An 18,121-nucleotide genomic window follows, 5' to 3' on the forward strand; every position below is an offset into this window, starting at 1 on the left:
AGCACTACCAGGAGTGACTAGAAATAATGGTCACAAGCTGACAGAGGGTAGATTCAGACTAGACATCAGGAGGCGCTAATTCACTGTCAGGGTGGCTAGGATCTGGAACCAACTTCCAAGAGAAGTGGTGCTGGCTCCTACCCTGGGGGTCCTTAAGACAAGGCTTGACAATCACCTTGCTGGGGTCATTTGACCCCAGTACTCTTTTCTGCCATGGCAGGGGGTCAGACTTGATGATTTGCTCAGGTCCCTTCCGACCCCACCAACTATGAAACTATGTTGTAATGCGAACTGCTTCCAAATGCATGGCAACTTTCAACAGGATTAATTTACCCTGGGAAACAGTTTGAAGACTCTGTGGCAACGGTATGTTCAGACAACATATTTGGCAACCAGGAAGCCTCACCCGACTTAAAACCCATTGCCTTCAGGATCACAGTTTTGGGACATGTGAGCTACAAGCTGCACCAACACCTTTCCCCACCATTAATGTGGCTAGCATATGCCTTTCCCAAAGAGGCAGGGTGAGGGGGTACTTTGCTAGCTACCTTTTTTACTGCAAGAGCTTGAACCTCAGTCTTGACTATGTGGCTTCTCTATACATCTAATACAGACCTTAAAATTCTACTTCCCTTGGAGAGGGTGTTGCCTTCCTCCACGTCAGCAGTAAGCCATGGAAAGACACTGAGCTCCTGAAAAAAAAATTCTCCTATTCTGTGTGAGATGAGGCAATTTAAAGAACCAGCTTGCCCATCAGCTGAAGACGTCAAGGCTATATATACAGGTGAGGAACATTAGTCTACAGTTAGGAAAAACTAACCTATGAAACAGTTTAATAATAATGCCTAATAAAATGACCATTAACAATAACAATATCTAGCTATTCTATAGCTCTTACAGCCTTTTATAAATGAGGTATTATAATCTTCATTTTGGATACAGGGAAACAAAGGTATTTAAGACTTCCCAAATACGTAACAGCTCTGAGTCTTCATAAAGGAGGACTAAACACTGTAGGATTTGACTATCTGAATGTATATTCCCTCCAGCCTGAGGGAAGAATGTTTTTTTACATGGACACAACATGTCCATAGGGTATTAATGAAAATGCAAATGAGCACATTACATAAATGCATAAGAGAAGAAGACTTCTATTATCAGAAAGGTTAGTATTTCTTCTATAACACAATCAAAAATATAGCCATGCAGAGACAAATGTGTTTGGAGGGGGAAGAGTAGCTCCATCATTTCCATTATGCAATTTTTCCAGAGAGAATATTCACAGTAGACTATGATAAAAATGCTTTTTGTAAGCAGAGGTAACCAGAGCACTACACAAGGAACTCAGCCTAGGATTCTGTGCAGGAATCTGAAATACTTGAAAGCGTTTGAGATTTGAAAAAGATTCTCTGTTGGACTCTGAACCAAATAAAGGGAGTGGATCTTAATCAGCTTCAAAGGGATTAAACAGGGTGTGTAAATGCCTGTAAAAAATTGAAGTCTTTTGTTTCAATTCAGATAAAAAACACTGCTGCATTTGATGATAATGGCTCTTGGCATGCCACCCGACGTCCTGTTCCCCATTCCCTGCCCCATTCATTAGGTTTATCCATGGTCTCTTGTTAGAGAAATTAAAATGTAAAGTGCAAGTCAGCCTTACATTGGTTTGAGTTCACCTAAGGGAACTTCAACAAAACTGTATCAATAAAGGAAGAGTTTAGAGTTTGGGACTGTTGCCATGTTTTTGCCTTCTAATTTTACTAGAACATAATGAGGCAGAGTCTGCCACTCTTATTCACAGTGTGTCATAGCTTACTAGACAAACAAATTTGGGAAGGGAGAAAAAGTTTTTATTCAGCAGCTCCTGTATTAAAAGAATAAAACCGTAGTAAAAGAGAAAATCACCTACTTTCTTTCAGTGGAGGATATCATTTCATTGTAAAGTATCCTAGGTTTTTCTAAAAGTCTTCTTCTCTCAAAATCAGTCCAGCTACTTAATCAGAAAATAATTAAAGCACCTCAAGTGCACTGCCCAAGAGGATTCCACTATATCACAATGTGCTCCCATATTGGGCCAGAAATGGTTTTTACATTTATTGCCACCTTGTAAAGCTACATCTCCCTTGCCCCAGATCCTAGCTATTTAATTGATTTTTAGTGCAGGCTCTTTACAATGCTGAAAATTATCAGGTACATGCGGAACTAGATGTAAATGTAAGTAACTAATGCAGCGACTATAACATCAAGTCACCAGCAACAAAACTTCTGGGGAGGCATGAAAAGGTCCAAGAGTGTTATTCAAATCGAACAGAATGGAGTGAAAATTGCTATACCTCTAAATAGCAATCTGCCTGCTGGTTGTAGAAAAAGGTCTCACTTTTGCTCACAGGGAGACAGAAATATTATATGAGGTTATTGGCAGGTACACATTGCTGTCTGATGAATCATTCCTACCACACAACAACCTACATATAGTGGCCAAGCTATGAAGCTTTGGCACATGTGCCCACATACGCAGCTGCAGCATGAAGCTCAGAAATTAAGTACAGCTAAAGAACAATGGCCAATTAGAAAATAAAAAAGCAGGTTAGTTCAGCTAAAAATCTGGTGTGGGAGTTAACTCAAGTTGAGTGTGAGACCCATTACTACAGCAAGCACTGAGAACATCTGCTGTCTGCATACAGCTCCTATCAGGATCAGACCTGCAGGAGCTAATCCCCTCTTCATGGAACACTGCATAGTTCAAAAGACAGCCAGGGGGAACAGGCATGAACAGCATCCTCAAAAAGATCCCTAATACACCCTGAATTGCACTGGTCCTTTTCACAGCCACATCTCACTTCCACATGGTCACCCTACACTCACCCAATAAGCCAGATCTCTCTGTTCCTCAGTTTCTCCACTCCGCATCCCAAAAACAGCTAAGGAGGTATAAATGAGTTTTTAACACCCTGATACTGCCTGGGGACAAGACACCTTGCTCACAGGTATAGTGGAAGATGGTCATGAGTCTGTTTTCTAAGGACCTTCCTCTTTCCCAAGATAAGGTTTTGCACTGAGGGCAGGATTAGATGTTGTCAGTGTGGTGCCCAACAGGCAGTACTATGGAGATAAATGACAGCAGCTAACCCAGAGGTGGGCAAAATATGGCCTGTAGGCCAGATCGGACCTGCCAAAGAATTTTACCTTGCCCATGGTGGGTCCCCTGGCCTCACCCAGGCCAGGCTTGGGGGGCAGCTCAGGCTGTGGCACATGCAGTCAGTCCCGCCACCCCTGGGCACGCAGCAGGGCAGGACACACTTAGCCAGGCAGATGGCAGGGGGCCATGGACAGGCAGAGAGCGGAGTCCAGGAGCAGAACAGGCAGGCAGGGCTGGGGCCAGAGCTGGGATCATAGGGTGCTGGCCCTGACAGATGGTGACCAGATCAGGCTGCCCCGTGCTGCCAGGCTGCGCCGTACTGGGGCTGCCCACGCAATCCCAGCCACCCTCCCACTCCTGAATGCCACTCGCTGCCTACTAGTCCCACTGCCAGTTGCCACACCCTGCCCATCAGAAGCCCCATCTCATCTGCCCAGCTGAGGATGCCCTGAGCACAGGGGTCCCAAAATTTAGGAAGTTTTGGTCAGCGGTTATGATGAGGGAAGGTGGTGACCCAATCTGTGGCCGCTCACCAAAACTCCCTGAGTGGCCCTCCAGCCCAAATAATTGCCCACCCCTGAGACTTCAGAAGGAACTCAAAAGTGAAATTGCAAACTTACGGGCAACAATATGTGACCTGTTTTTACAAATGGCCTCCATGCCAGAGCACTGGTGAGTTACCAACATAACACCACCTTCGAAAAGGGCTCCAAAGGCAATCCTGGCAACTACTCAACAGTGAGTCTCACTTCCATTCCTGGCAAGTTGGTAGAAACTATAATAAAGAATAAGATCGGCAGTCATATGGACAAATATGATCTGCTGGGGAGGAGCCAACTGGTTTTGGAAAGGGAAATCCTGCCTCAGCAAACGGCTGGAGTTCTTTGAGGATGTTAACAAGCCCATGGACATGGGGGATCCAGCTGACAATATATTTGGACTTTTAAAAAGCATTCAACGAGGTCTCTTAGCAAAGGCTTTTAAAAAACACTACATTGCCACAGGATTGGAGGGAAGGGTCTTTTGTGAACTGAGAGTTGGTTAAAATATAGGAAGCCATAGGTAAGCCATTTTAGGGTAGGAGGTCAAAAGTGGGGTTCTGCAGGGATATGTGCAAGGCCCAGTTTTCTTCATCAAAGACCTATAAATGGCAGTGCACAGTGAAATCTCCAAGTTTGCGGATGACACCAAATTATTCGGAGCAGTCAGGTATCAAGCTGACAGAGAGGAGGTGCAGAAACAGCTTACCAAGCTAAGTGAATGGGCAAAAAAAAGGCAGATGAACTTCAATGTTGACACGTGCAAGGTAATGCACCTGGAGGGAAAATAACCCCAACTATACTTACACAGTGCTGGGTTCTGAACTAGCTGTTACAGCTCAGGAAGGAGACCTTGGTATCACTGTAGACAGTTCTTTAAAAAAATCTCAGCTCAATGTGCATCAGTGACCGAAAAAGCCAATAAAAAGTTGGGCATCATTAAGAATGCAATTGAAAACAAAACTGAGAGCATCATCACGCCATCATATAAATGCATGGTGCACCCACATCTGCAATAATATGTGCAGTTCTGGTCCCAATATCTCAAAAAATAAAGTACAGAGAAGGGCAATCTGGAGGAGCGGCCTGGAGCAACTGCTATAGGAGGAAAGACTAAAAAGGCTAGGATTTTTCAGTTTGGAAAGGAGAAGGCTGAGGGGAGGGTATGATAGATAAACTCATGAAGGGTATGGTAAGTGAACAGGGAACTGCTGTTCACCAAGTCCCAGAACACTAGAACTAGGGGGCACCTGCTGAAATGAGTAGGTGACATGTTTTTAAACTAACAGAAAGTATTTTTTTTTTTTTTTTTTTTACAAAACTCATAACTTTTTTAATTTATTACCATAGGAGGTGGTAGAAACAGAAAGCATAACCTGATTTTTTTAAAAAAAAAACTAGATAAATTCATGGATAATAGATCTATTAATAGCTATTGAACAGTGGTTAAGGATCTTTCCTTTCATCTCTAAAACTCTGCCACTGTCAGAGACAGGATGCTTGCCTAGATGGACACGTACGGCACTTCTTATGCTCTTATGACGGGGTGGTGCAAAATAAAAAGAAATCTTCATTTTGGGTCCCACATACAAACCAAGTAATTGTCCAACTGCTATTAGCTTAGGCTCTATCTGCTTTTTTATATCAAGGAGCAGCTGTTTTCCTCAAGCAGCTCTAATATTTAGTGTTACAGTGGTGTGGTAGCCATGATAATCCAGGGAATATGCAAGAAGCAAGCTTTCTTAATATCTTTTATTGGACATATTGTATAGTCAGGATCAATGTTAGACAAGATTTTGGACACAAAATACCCTTACGCAGGCCTGGGAAAACAGCAAATTGAGCCTAAGCCAGGCATTCTGACTTCTTAGACTCAAGGCACCCCTCATTAGACTTGAGGCACCTGCTGGAAAATGCCAGTACTTAGTTTTCACTCATTTTTGATCATGGAAAAATCATTTTATTTTGTTTTAAAGAACTAACTGACAACAGGTCAACATTTTTTTAAAATTGTGGATTCCTATTTGAAATCTCAGGATTTATCTTGTGAATCATATTTGCACACATCATAGTGCCGAGCAGCACCCTGCAGCACCCGTAAAAGGATCTCACGGCACCCCAGGTTGCCATGGGAGACTGGTTGAGAATCACTGGCTTACGGCAACCAGGTAGAACAATTACTTTTGTTTAACCCCATTATATAAATGAAAACACTCAATCAACAGGGGAAGAACTTTTTTCACAAAACAACTGTTCCATCTCCGACCTCACAGTCCTTGTCCTCCCAAAAACTTACATAACAAGTTCAGAAGATGAGCCTAGGAAGAAAAACTGATAACTTTACTGGACACTAAAAATGAAGGATTTAACACAGGCAATGGTTTTATAGCTCATTAGCCCTCTGCTAACATCTTTGTATCCACAGGTAATAACAACAATCTTCCTTTTTGAATGGCTTTATTCTTTTATACAATTAAGTCTGGGTATTTCAACAGCTCTTTTACTTGCTTCTCTTTGCTCAACAGGTTAGTGCCCCCTTTCCTTTTTTAAGTGAACATTTGCACTTACATAAGTTCACACAAAAGTACCTGTCCAACTGTTATTAGCTTAGGCTCTATCTGCTTCTTTCCCAACCTTGAGGAAGGACACTTTGTGCCTAAAAGTTTGTCTAACATTTCTCCCAGTTGGTCTAGTAAGGCTAAGTACAGATAGTCAAAAAGCCTGAGGCTGCATTGATTCAATCTTCACAGGTTAGTCTAAGCTGCATAGACTGAACTAATAAACAAGTGAACACACATTCACTTTTGATTCTGGAAATGCAGCCACATGCCTGCAGTGACTCAGGCCAGAAGCTGGAGGTGCTACAGCAGCGGTGTCCAACCTCTTTGAATGTGGGGCCGGATCATGAACTTTTTATCACCCAGTGGGCCAGCGAGCCATATTCAAAGACCTCACAGGAGGCAGTATCACATCACCCCCCTGAAACAAAAGTACAGCGTTTACTTTCATTTCCCATCACAGCACCTTGGGCCTCAGAAAACAGCTTGGAGGGCCGCATGGCAGCCCACGGGCCGTATGTTGGACAAACCTGTGCTAGAGCATGGCTCCCTACTCTGCTCCAGCAGAGAGCCTGAGCCAAAGCCCGCTCACCCACCCAGCAAGAGCAGGTTTGTGGGGGAGGTGCAAAGCATCCTGGGATGCTGGGAGGACTGTGAGTTAACTTGAAGTTGCGAGGGATCTGGGACAGAAGTTCAACAATCCAATTTAACCTATATCAGTTAAGTCTGATACTACATCTGTGCAGGTTTGTCTTAAATCAGTTTCCACCATTTTGAAAGCAGTTTATGTGCACTGAACTTGTGTTGTGTTGCAGATTTGAACCAGTTTCTGCTTACTTACACTGGTGTGTGTGTAACTTCTGTCCATAACCTAAAAGATACTACTTAACAAATCTTGCTTCTCTAAATTTTTTTCTTGGCATTTTTACCTCTGCTTTTAAATATTGCTTTCATTTTACAACTTTGCATATTATGCAGCCTGAATTACGTTCTCTAACAGGAGAGGAACTTGTAACTATTGAGTCTCAGAAGGGGCTGCCACACAAGCAAATGATCAAACCGAACATTTACCAGGGGTGAAGGGAGTTATAATACCTCTGTGGTCAAAGCTGTCCTGGAATGGCCTGACGAAGGAGGAAAACCAAACTTCCCAAGGATCAGGCTTGGTTAGGTGTACCTAACAAGTACATATCCCACACTTCAAATCACATCTACTCCTTATAGTTACAGGTGTGGGATTATCTGGATATGTCTAAAATTCATCTTGGGAACCACTCTGCTGTGCCTATTTATCCATTACTAAAACACCTGCCTATTCATTACTCATCACTTCTTAGACTGTGATCTATTCCACTCTGCCTACAAGCTCTTGGTACAGAAAAGAAGAGGAATGTCTTTCTAACAAGTACTTTGGAGAATAACCCAGTTGACTTAATCATTTTTTTTTCAATGCAAAAATATTCAGAAAATGCTCCTGAAAAACCCACTATCGCTCATTTACCAGAGATACAATGCCAGGGGACTGGTTCATTATGAGGCCAATCACTCACACAGCTCTGATGGGCAACTATTGAACTATAGTGCAATTAACTGTTCTAGCTTAGACGGCTATCTCAAAAATAGAATCACCGTTGTGTCACTCAGCCTTTGTAGAGCATAATAAGCCACAATGGTTTTTTGCTTTTTATTCTAAAGGAAACTGATACAATGATGATGTTCTGATTACATTCAATACTATTCACCTAACCTCTATATTATCTACACCCCTGAATGGCGTGACAGGCTTCAAAATCTAATGTCCCTTATTTGCAATTTGGGCCCATTTCTTATTAAACAACAAAGCTCAATTCTGCAAAGTCTAGTACTGATTCTTATGAAAAGCAGTTGTAGCTTGTAAAAAAATAAAAATTAAAAACCACTTCATCATTCTCAGCAGCACTACAGTCTTTTTCCCTCAAGAACCACAGAAAAGGAGGGATGGCCCCATGGTTAGGGTACTGTCTTAAGCTGTTGGAGACCCTTGCATCACCAAAAATTTCCTGGCCATTCTTAAAGCTTTATCTGCCAAAGGGATTAGGTACCCAAGCACTGTCAAACCAGAATACTTGAAACCCCTGTTCAGCTACCACCTTAGTGGTTAGGGCTAGGGTTACCACATGTCCCGTTTTCCTGGACATGTCCTCTTTTTTGACCCCCTGTCCTCCTGTCCGGGAGGGTTTTTAAAATGCAAGCAAATGTCTGGGTTTTTGCTTTGCCTCTGCTTTTCCCAGGCACTTCCAGCTTGGCTGCTTGGAGCTGGGAGCAGCGGGGCAAAGCAACTGGCTGTCGGGGGATCGCATGCTCTGTGCATGGGCCCTGGCAAGCTACGTGCAGGTAAGAAAAACAGAGACACAGAGACAGTGTGTATATGTGTGCAAGCTACGTGGGCAGCAGGGCTGGAGGCTGCGGGTCGGGAGTGAGGGGCCAGCGGCACTCCAGCAGGGCTAGGGGGGTAGAGGGCTGTGGGTTGGGAGTGAGGGGCACCATCACTGCCCCCTCCCCATCCCCATAAAGCCCTTCCCCCTCTCCTGTCCTGTACAATGAAATCAGCATTAGAGAGGCCCTGCCTTTCCAATATTTAATGGATTACATACCCTGCAGGGCCCCTGTACTGTTCTCATTTTTTTATGATTATTAAAGGAAGATTAAACATGCTCGTCTAAGACAATACAAAAAATTAGAAAGAGCCAAACTCTGTTCAGAAGATGATGTGCGATCGTATTTTCTGGATGTCTGGACAACTGCCATTTCTGCTGCTAAAATACACAATCTGACGCATAGTCAGCCATTGAAATATCATTATGAAAGACCTAGAAGAGTGCAAAAGTCATTTAATTATGTCTCTGTGCAAAATGCGTTTCAGTCACGGAAAAAAACATGCATATGAATGAACCTATGTAAGGCCTCCTATATAGTAAATCTATGCTTTGGTTTAATTAGCATCCTGATGCGATCCCTGCATACTGTGTGTATCAGCGTTTCATAACATAACGTGCCCTTGCAAGACTACTTAAGGAAACTGGGAAGTGAGGCACTTCCCTCAATCGATTGCTGTTTTTCTTCGAGACTGAATATTTTAATTTAAAATGTCACTTTTTAAAATGACACACACTCCACTGCTCTCACAGCGCACTCATGCAGTGGTTATTTAAAAAATAAATAAAACTCAGTGCTTACCCAGTGCTTAATGCTTTGCTTTCTACTCTTCACTTACTTAGCACTCAGTTGCTGGATGCTTAGAGGTGAAGTAACAAAACCAAGGTTGGTTTAGTCTTCAACAGTAATAAAAATGTCTACGGATTTTACGGCAGGTACATTAAGTGTCTTTTTCAGCTACTCTCCAGACCTTTTACAAGGTTACAGCTAAATTTGCATGTACTTTGATAAGATGAATATTTAACTTTTTAATTCTTTAACTCTGTTACTATGGGCAAATGGAGTCAATGGTATTTAGAATATAATAAGAGAACATTATAATTATTTGATTATTAGAATAATTAAGAAAAATGCAATTAAAGGATCTGGCAAAAATCGGTAGTTCCCAATGCTGATGTGTCAGGACATGGTAACAGAGCACTTGAGATGTCTCATTACATCTCCAGAGATTCGAGATGAAGCCTTTCCCAAAGCCTCACATCACCCTAGCAGCCTGGGGAAGACATTGCCAAGCTAAGGCATGGCCTAATGAGGGACCTGGGTAAAACAGCCCTCCTTTACAGTATCAGCAACTCTCGCAGCAGGCCATAAAGTATATTGTGCAGATGTCACATATTGCTGTGGTCATTTTCATTTTCTTCAAACAGATATTTAAGGGCAAATTCTCAGAATCAAGCTCCAGTTCATAAACTTTTTTATTTAGTTTTTTTAGCACAAGGTCCCCTGTTTTAAAAAGTACAGAGCACCTCTTACCTGGGTCCTGACTGTCCTTGACCCGCTTCACTGGCTCAGACCCTTAGGGACACTGACAGTAATGAGTTTTCTTTTTGGATCATGGGCTAATTTGGACAAGAAAAATTTCCACACAAACTCAGATGCAGATGTTCAAGACGCTGTTCAATCCCTTGCCAAGTCCTGTGCGGGTCCCAATATACAACCCTCACTCTTCAAGGGGAGTAGGCAAATGTGGAAGGCTTGTGTTCATAAGGGTGGAGGGATCAGGCCCACCTTCCAACTACCAGGCTCCATGCAGGAAAAAAACATAGGTGCCAAATGGAAAGAGTCAACATTTGGCTTTTGAAGCTTCTGTTCAGAATTTTAAAACAAAACAAAACAAAAACACTTTGAAATTTAGAGGAAATTCCCCACCAAATTCAGAGTAATTTTAAGGCAGCTCAAATCTAGGACCAACACTACTAGATAATGTGGACAATCCTGGTCCCACTGAAGACAGTCACAAAACTCCAGCAGATTTCAATATACACAGTAGGCCAAATCCTGCTCCTCCCACCTGGAAGTATTCTGGCTGAAGTCAGTGGGGATCAGGGGGAGGCGACAGGGGCAACCGACTAGTGGCAACCAATAGGGGATCAGTGACAGAAGGAGGGGGAGGCGATAGGGGCAACCGCTAGGGGCGGCGTCCTAGTTGCCGACTTAGGGGAATGGGGAAGGGAAAGAGAATCATTTGCTGCTGGAGCCTTGTGTTCACGATCGCAGCAGCAACCAGAAGTCACTATTTCACTGTGTGCTGGGTACCCATGTGCATCTTTATGCTACTTGCAGAGATCACTAGTGGCAAGCAAGGCAAATGGAGGTCATATTCAGAAACAGCATTCCCTTCTGCTCTTTAACTGGCCTTTTCTAGAGACACAGTATGACGAAGGTGCATAGCTACATGGGCTCCAAATTAATACAGGATTCCCTACCCAGGGGTAGACAATTATTTTGGGGGAGGGCCTATTATTGAGTTTTGGCAAGCCATTGAGGCCACATAACAGGCAACCAGGGGCAGATAAATATTCATTTTCTAAATTTTTTAGGGGCCCTGCGGGCTGGATAAAATGGCCTGGCAGGCCGCATCCAGCCCCTGGACTGCATTTTGCATACCCCTGCCCAAGCCTGAATGAAGGACATGAGCAATATCAACCAGGGTTGTAAACTTAGGGCTCAAGAATTTGGAGGACAGGGCAAGCAGGGCCAGGGCTTGCTGCCGATGTCTGTTGGGGGGGTGGGGGCAATGGTTGTGCTAACTCCACTGGCTGACACCCCTGTTACTCACCTCACCACCTCTGCCACATGTAGATTTGGCTCCTGAGGAGCCCCATGGTCTGGCCCAGGCGACAGGGTGAGTGGCAGGGTGTTAAGCATATTTTCAGTCTTGGTAATTCGCCAGATCTATTAAGAAGGGGCAATGAGGGCCCCTGATATACACCATTAAAAAGTTGGTACTAGCCAGCATAACCACAGCAGGGTACCAGGATTAGGCACAATTATTACTACATCCAAGAAAATGTGACATGGAATCTATTTGGAAATGAACCTCCTACGATTACCAAACAGGGCACTGGCTATGCTTAGTTGCAAGCAATCCTATGCTCAAACCAAACCAAAAAATTTGATAAAATATTTATTTGTGGAAGTAATTTATTTTCCCCAATCATCTCCAGTATCCTCTTGGGACACTGCTCACTCAGCAAGCAAAAGAAACAAAACCCTCCAAGTATTTTATCATTTGTCTTCATTCTCAGCAGGTAAAGAGTTGCTGCATATCTTAATGTCATTACATGGCATCGCCATTAGGAACGGGGCAGGGGGTTGCACATCATTTGTATTGACAAAGGAAGCATGAAATTACAATAATGCTGGTGAAATCAATCCTGAATACTCCGTGGTGCCTTTCTGGCGTATATTTCTTCTATGGTATTTTAGTAACGTCTTAAAATCTTCATAGAGGAAGCAGTAGCAGCTGCCATCTCATAACCATATTTTATGTTATTGCCCAACTCTCCCCATTATAAGACCCTGGTTTCAGTTGCTTATGATTGCGCCAAACCTGTAACGACTTGGGCAGAAATTTTTCAGATAGTTAGGTATTTGCCTCAGACTGAACTCTTTTTGAAGATAGCAGCTAAAGTGTCTCAACCATTTTGGGGAACGGGGTTAAGGAAAAACATTCCTTTGCAATGTGTGTGTGTGTGTGTGTGTGTGTGTGTGTGTGTGTGTGTGTACACACACACACACACACACACACACACACTGTATATACACAGACTAGTAATTTTTACTCTGAAAAATTCTGCCTCTCTCTTCTGTGGCATCTGGCAGAAGGGTGGCCTCAGTTCTAGAGATGCATCTTGTGCCATCTCTATGGAAATCTGCCTAAATCTGGCCATGTTGTAAGCCTTTAAAATAACCCAGTTCACAGGCAAAGTTCTATGGAAAAAAAGTATGAGATATGATCCCATAATGAAAGACTGCCCTAATACATATGCACACAAGGGGGTGAATTAAGGTTTCAAAGGCATTCTTTACTTCTGATATTTCTTAATTACTGAGCATTTGGCTTTGCAACCTCAAATTTTAATGCAGTTTTTGTATGTGATAGATTTGATACTCAACACATTCTCCTTTGGGAGTTTCTGTTAGTATTATTTAAAAAAAAAAACACAACACCACAATATGACATGACTTCCCCCCCCCACCCAACTAGTAAACAAAACTTGCTTTCATACGTTGTCACAATTATAAGTAACTCTCTGAACCTCAACAGCCTTTCAAACAACTTATTCCCAGGGTTTTAAAGCACCTTGTGTGTTGCAATTCAACAGTCAATTTGCAGCTAGTAACAACCTACACTCTTTATAAAATAGTTCAAGCACAAAGATATTTTTTCCTTTTTTTTCTTTTGTAAAAGGGAAAATTCTTTTCTACATGCAACATCCAGTGTTGGTTACAGCAAAAGCAGAGATGGATCCAAGAGGTAAATTTTTGCTCTAGATTTCAACAACCACAAAGGCTGGGAGTGTTCAGATTTGGAGTCTGCGACAAAAATAAAGCACAGCCATCAAAAACTGAACCAGATTCAGCTTCTGAATGCCCTCAAATTTGGGGGATCTTTTATCCTGCTTCTCATTAAGAGGAAACAGACCTTTCTGTCTGTGAGCGCTCAGTGACTCCAATGCCACCTCCAATTCTATTTTAATCAAAATGCCATTTCCCAGAGCACCGCTGAAGTCATGCATTGCTCATCCAGACCAAAAGGCAGGTTCTAAATAAAGGTAACTCGAGCATTGATTTGTTCGGGAGAAATAAATGAAAATTGGAAGCTAAAAAACCACAAGAAATATAACAGTATAGCAGACTGAGCTGGAATTGAAGAGGTGCTAGTGCCATGTAGTTTTTAAGCTGTTGTATCAACAAGTTGATGTTTCCTAGGAAACAAGAAATTATCCATGCATAAATCCTCATAGATGGAATGCAGGAAATGGGGCATGTTAAATTGATTTTAATTCTAAAGAACTTGGTGAAACCCTAGCCCTAACTCCGAGACATTTAGGGCACTTCAGAATATGTGTTGGAAGGAGGGAAGCGTGCATGAGCTGAAACAGCCTTTAGACACAGCTCAGACTATCCACCACGCACGGCAGGGATGGGTCTTCAGCCAACTCCTCCCACCCAGCTGATGGACTGGACCTTCTTCTCCTTGGGGAGTGCAGTACAAAGACTATGTCATTACTAGCACCCATTCTGAATACAGTACAATCAGGCCTTGCCTGTTGAGTGGCAAGCACCTGAGCAATAAAAAACTGTAGCCATTTTGCTAGGATTTTTCCTTCCACTTTAAAAGGGATGATTTACAGAACCAAGCCCATTTGATGGACCTTTAGTACAATGTATTTTTTTTTTTTTTAAACACAAAACATCTCGGTGTTATTCATGACAACTCATAGCAGGTTCCTCATTTCATTCGACTGCCACAATATTTAGCGCCGGACGCTCTTGATATAAATGGGTTCAGCTCCAATGACTTCTATGGCCCTTCACTGCCAAGACTTCAGTGAAGCTATGTCTATTCATGTCAGGTGAAGTCCTTGGCCTTTGGAATCAAATATTTCAAATCAACTATTTAAAAATAAATGAAGGGAAAAATAGCTACAGCAAGAGGAGGTGAAGCAGGAAGGAGGAGAAACTGATATTAAAAAATAATCCCCAAACAAATCAAATTACAGCTGAAGACAGAAACACCTTGAAACACCTAAATATCTTAGAATTAATTGATGGAGAAATCCTTTATTCCCCTGAGATCAGGAAACATTTTTGTTTTCAGGTATTTCTAGTGCTCTGTCCAACCTTTCTGAAAAAGGAGGGTCGTCTAGTCCTCCCTCTGATCTCACAGCTAGGAAGTCTCTCCTGACATTCAAACTCCATCTTCTTCCTTTTAATTTGAGCCCAAACAGTCCTTCAGGTTGTTACCCGTAATCAAAATGGAAAACAAGAGAATCTCAAAAGTAGCTGTAAGCATCATATTTTCTTAAAGACAAAGGTTCAGAACAATAAATTGGGATTTTACTGTGAACGATTCTTAAAACCACAGATTCAGAACTACAGATTTTGGTTTTGCTCAGAATTTTAGATTCAAGACCCAATACAAATTTGAGCTACGCTAGAAATTCAGATGAGACAGAATTTGGAAAAAGCGGCACATTCGTAATAAATAACACCACCACCAGAATACCGAGATTTTGGTTGAGTTGAACAAAAGCAGGAGATCCCTGCTAACACATCATAAAATCTGAGTTTAATGGAATTTACTTCATTTGCTGGAATTTGTAGGACTCTCATGTTCCAGTACAGCTTGCTTTATAGCACTTTCTTCACTTAATTGTTTATATAGCACCTAACGCAGCAGGACCCAGGGTGTTTCTGTAACAAATAATTCTATTATATGTATCTGGCACCGTAATGATCCAGCTGACTGACAACAGGAGATTTATAGTATTACATGAGTAAGAGGAAAGTTGGATTTCAAGTCAGGGATTTTAAACTGGATTCCAGAAAGAAAACCCCTTGAATATGTATCTTCTTTGGCAGCCAGAGCATCTCTGTGGAGGACCCAGCCTCCAGTTGCCTCAGGGCTTGGTCTGGGACCATGCCCTGCTCCGCTTTTTTAAACTTCAGTTTTTTTAGAGCCCTGGATATCCAGGAGTCTAATTTTCATTCCCACACATGCCTGTTGCTGACCCCTTTCAATATTCTGACTGAAGAGATCACTTGGCGACACCAAAGCAATCCTCCTGGCCTCTGATATGAAATGTCTCACTTATTAAAGTGTAGCAGAAGGAAAAAAAACAGGGGAGAAGGAAAGCTACAGTTGTGCCAAATGGGAGAGGGGAAGGAACTCTCCTGTGAATGTGACTTCAGAGAAGTTCACTCCAGAAAATGAATGCAACAGAGATCTGCACTGCCAGTGAGACACGGTGAGCACGGGGGAGATGAGATGTTCCACCAAGCCACCAACGTTCACATAACAAGTTTCTGATGTAGATGAGCTATGCATGCACACTTTTGTTTCAAGAGAAATGCTGTTCAGAGGGCTATGGTTAGGGTGAGCTGATGTGCCAGTGATGATGGATGATTCTCTCGTTGGCTCAAATGTGGCTAGGTATTCAGTGTAGAGCCCTTATCAACTCTGTCAGTAATACTTAGACAAGGAAGAAGTTTTCTTCACAACTGGCTAGTGGGTACAATCTAATTTCCATATTTAAATGCCAACTTGCATGTTCATCATCTTTGACCTTCTGTTTGTCAGTACAAAACACATACTTCATTTATACTACATAGGCTTTGTTTTTATGGGCTGCGTAGTCTCTATCTCTTGTTTCAGAAAGAACCAAAGAGGAAAGACCAAAAAAAAAATCTAATCTTGGTTGATTCACAGACAACTAAACTGTGGCAATTTGATTCTCCCTCTCTCATATGCATCACATTGCACAGTTTATACGTCTGTGAATCAACCAAGATTAGTTTATTTTTGTCATCCGTTTTTCATTCCTTCTGAAACAAGAGATAAAGACCGTGCAGCCCATAAAAACAAAGTCTGTGAGACATAAATGAAGTATGTGGTGTGTATATACATGTGAGAGAGGGGAAGGAGAAAGCCCATGCCAAATGCTGATCCCTTTATGCAAGCCAGTTAGTACTGTACTCTGCAAACTATCACACAAATTTGAATGAGGCTATTTACAGAATACATAATTTAACAATTTCAGACAGTGTATGAGGCAATCTGGCCCGCATTTTTTTAGTCATTCCTCCTAGCTTTCAGGGAAAGAAAATGAAATAAATATTTCTGGTCTATTCCACTTTTTTGGTTTAAAAGAAACAACAAAAACCCCTATAATAAGAGCCATGGATAATTTTGACAGGATGGTTAAATAAATAAACTTAATTAACTTGAGTACTTACAGTTGCATAACGAGATATAAGTGGTTTGGACTCTCATATATATCTTCCAAAGCAACAATATTTTCATGCTTGATTCTGAAAAACAAACACCGCCACAAGATCAGTACTGAATTAAATGGTAATCCTTAGCAGCTGCCAAAAGAAAGCTATTTTCACTTAGATGCGACTTGGAACTATTTTACAAAGCAAGTACAGAATCCAGCTGTGTCAGCTCTCACAGGTGCTTGTTAGTCTAGGATACAGCTATTACTTACCTAGCAGGAAACTCCCTCCACCTGATATTATGCTGAAATCTTTAAATCGTTTTACAGCATTAAGAGATTGTCCCTCTTCCTTGTATGAATAAAATAAAATGATGTTTTGCTATTGAGATCCCAGAGCAGTATCAACTCAGAGCGCAAGGTTTTGCATACTGTAGAGTTACCGAAGCAACATTTAGCAGCCAAAAAACACAAGGATTGGAATAAGTACACATGTTGCAATGGCTGGACATCCCTGCATTCAGAACAGTTTCACTCATTCTATGCCAACACAACATCCTCTTCTCACAGTAGCAACAATCATAAAATACTTTGTTTCAACAGCGTCTTCCACCCAAAGCCCCCACCCATGTACATTTGTAACGAATTATCCCCTCATAACATGGAACGAGACATAATTCAGGCCATGCTCCCCAAGAATTGTCACCAGCCTCGCACAGCAGCATCCTTACCATTTGAATAAAAGCAGCTCAGCCATCTGGATGCAGGAGCAGGTCGCTGCTACTGAGAACCTCTAGGCCCCTTGTTGCTCAGAGCATTAATTTTGAGAGGAGAATCACTTCCGCTAACACAATCTAATTAACTGCTCAGAGCAAGCCCCATTTGGGAGTTTTGCTTAAACAGTTCCAACTGTTTTCACAAGCGCAGAGTTAACTTGCTTTAAGCCTAAAGCAGGCTAACTGTTTAACTAGAAGGGGTATAATATTATTTATGCAAGCTATAGTGCTTCGAGTGCAAGAGGTACCTTGGAAAAATGGCAACTGGAATATACAATTCATGAAAAATTGCCCAGGATATTCATGCAAGAGGCAAGGATTTTTGTGGATGATAAAACAGTGAATCTAAAACACTCTCTATATATTGAGATATACCGTATTGACCAGAATCCCAGATAACTCTAAATTTAAGACAACCCTCCCCATCGATAATTGAGTTTCTATACCTGGAAAATTATAGATATGTTATAATTTTCCAGCTACAGAATCCAATTAGTGGAAGGTCATCTTAAATTTGTTCTCCCCACTGCCATGGAACTCCAGGGAAATCCTCTGCCCCTTGCTCCCCTGCCTGCCCCCTGCCATGTACCTCCTGCTGCATGGCCCCTGCCACCTGCCCCTCCATGCCTGTCTGCCCCCTCCTGCTCCTCCCTACAGCTTGCCCCCAACCTCCTCCTACTCGCCCCTG

The 18,121-nt window shown here is 42.2% G+C and overlaps 1 protein-coding gene across 1 annotated transcript in view; it reads right to left on the reverse strand.

The window, feature by feature from the left end:
• The window catches only part of CAMK1D (calcium/calmodulin dependent protein kinase ID), a 394,722-nt gene that overhangs the window by 133,924 nt on the left and 242,677 nt on the right, over positions 1–18,121 (reverse strand). Inside the window, exon 3 of the mRNA XM_019509558.1 lies at positions 16,677–16,751. Within this exon, the coding sequence (XP_019365103.1) occupies positions 16,677–16,751 (75 nt within the window). The remainder of the gene's footprint in view (positions 1–16,676; positions 16,752–18,121) is intronic.

This window comes from Gavialis gangeticus, unplaced genomic scaffold, assembly GCF_001723915.1.
Source record: "Gavialis gangeticus isolate Ggan-Ray unplaced genomic scaffold, GavGan_comp1, whole genome shotgun sequence".
NCBI lineage: Eukaryota > Metazoa > Chordata > Crocodylia > Gavialidae > Gavialis > Gavialis gangeticus.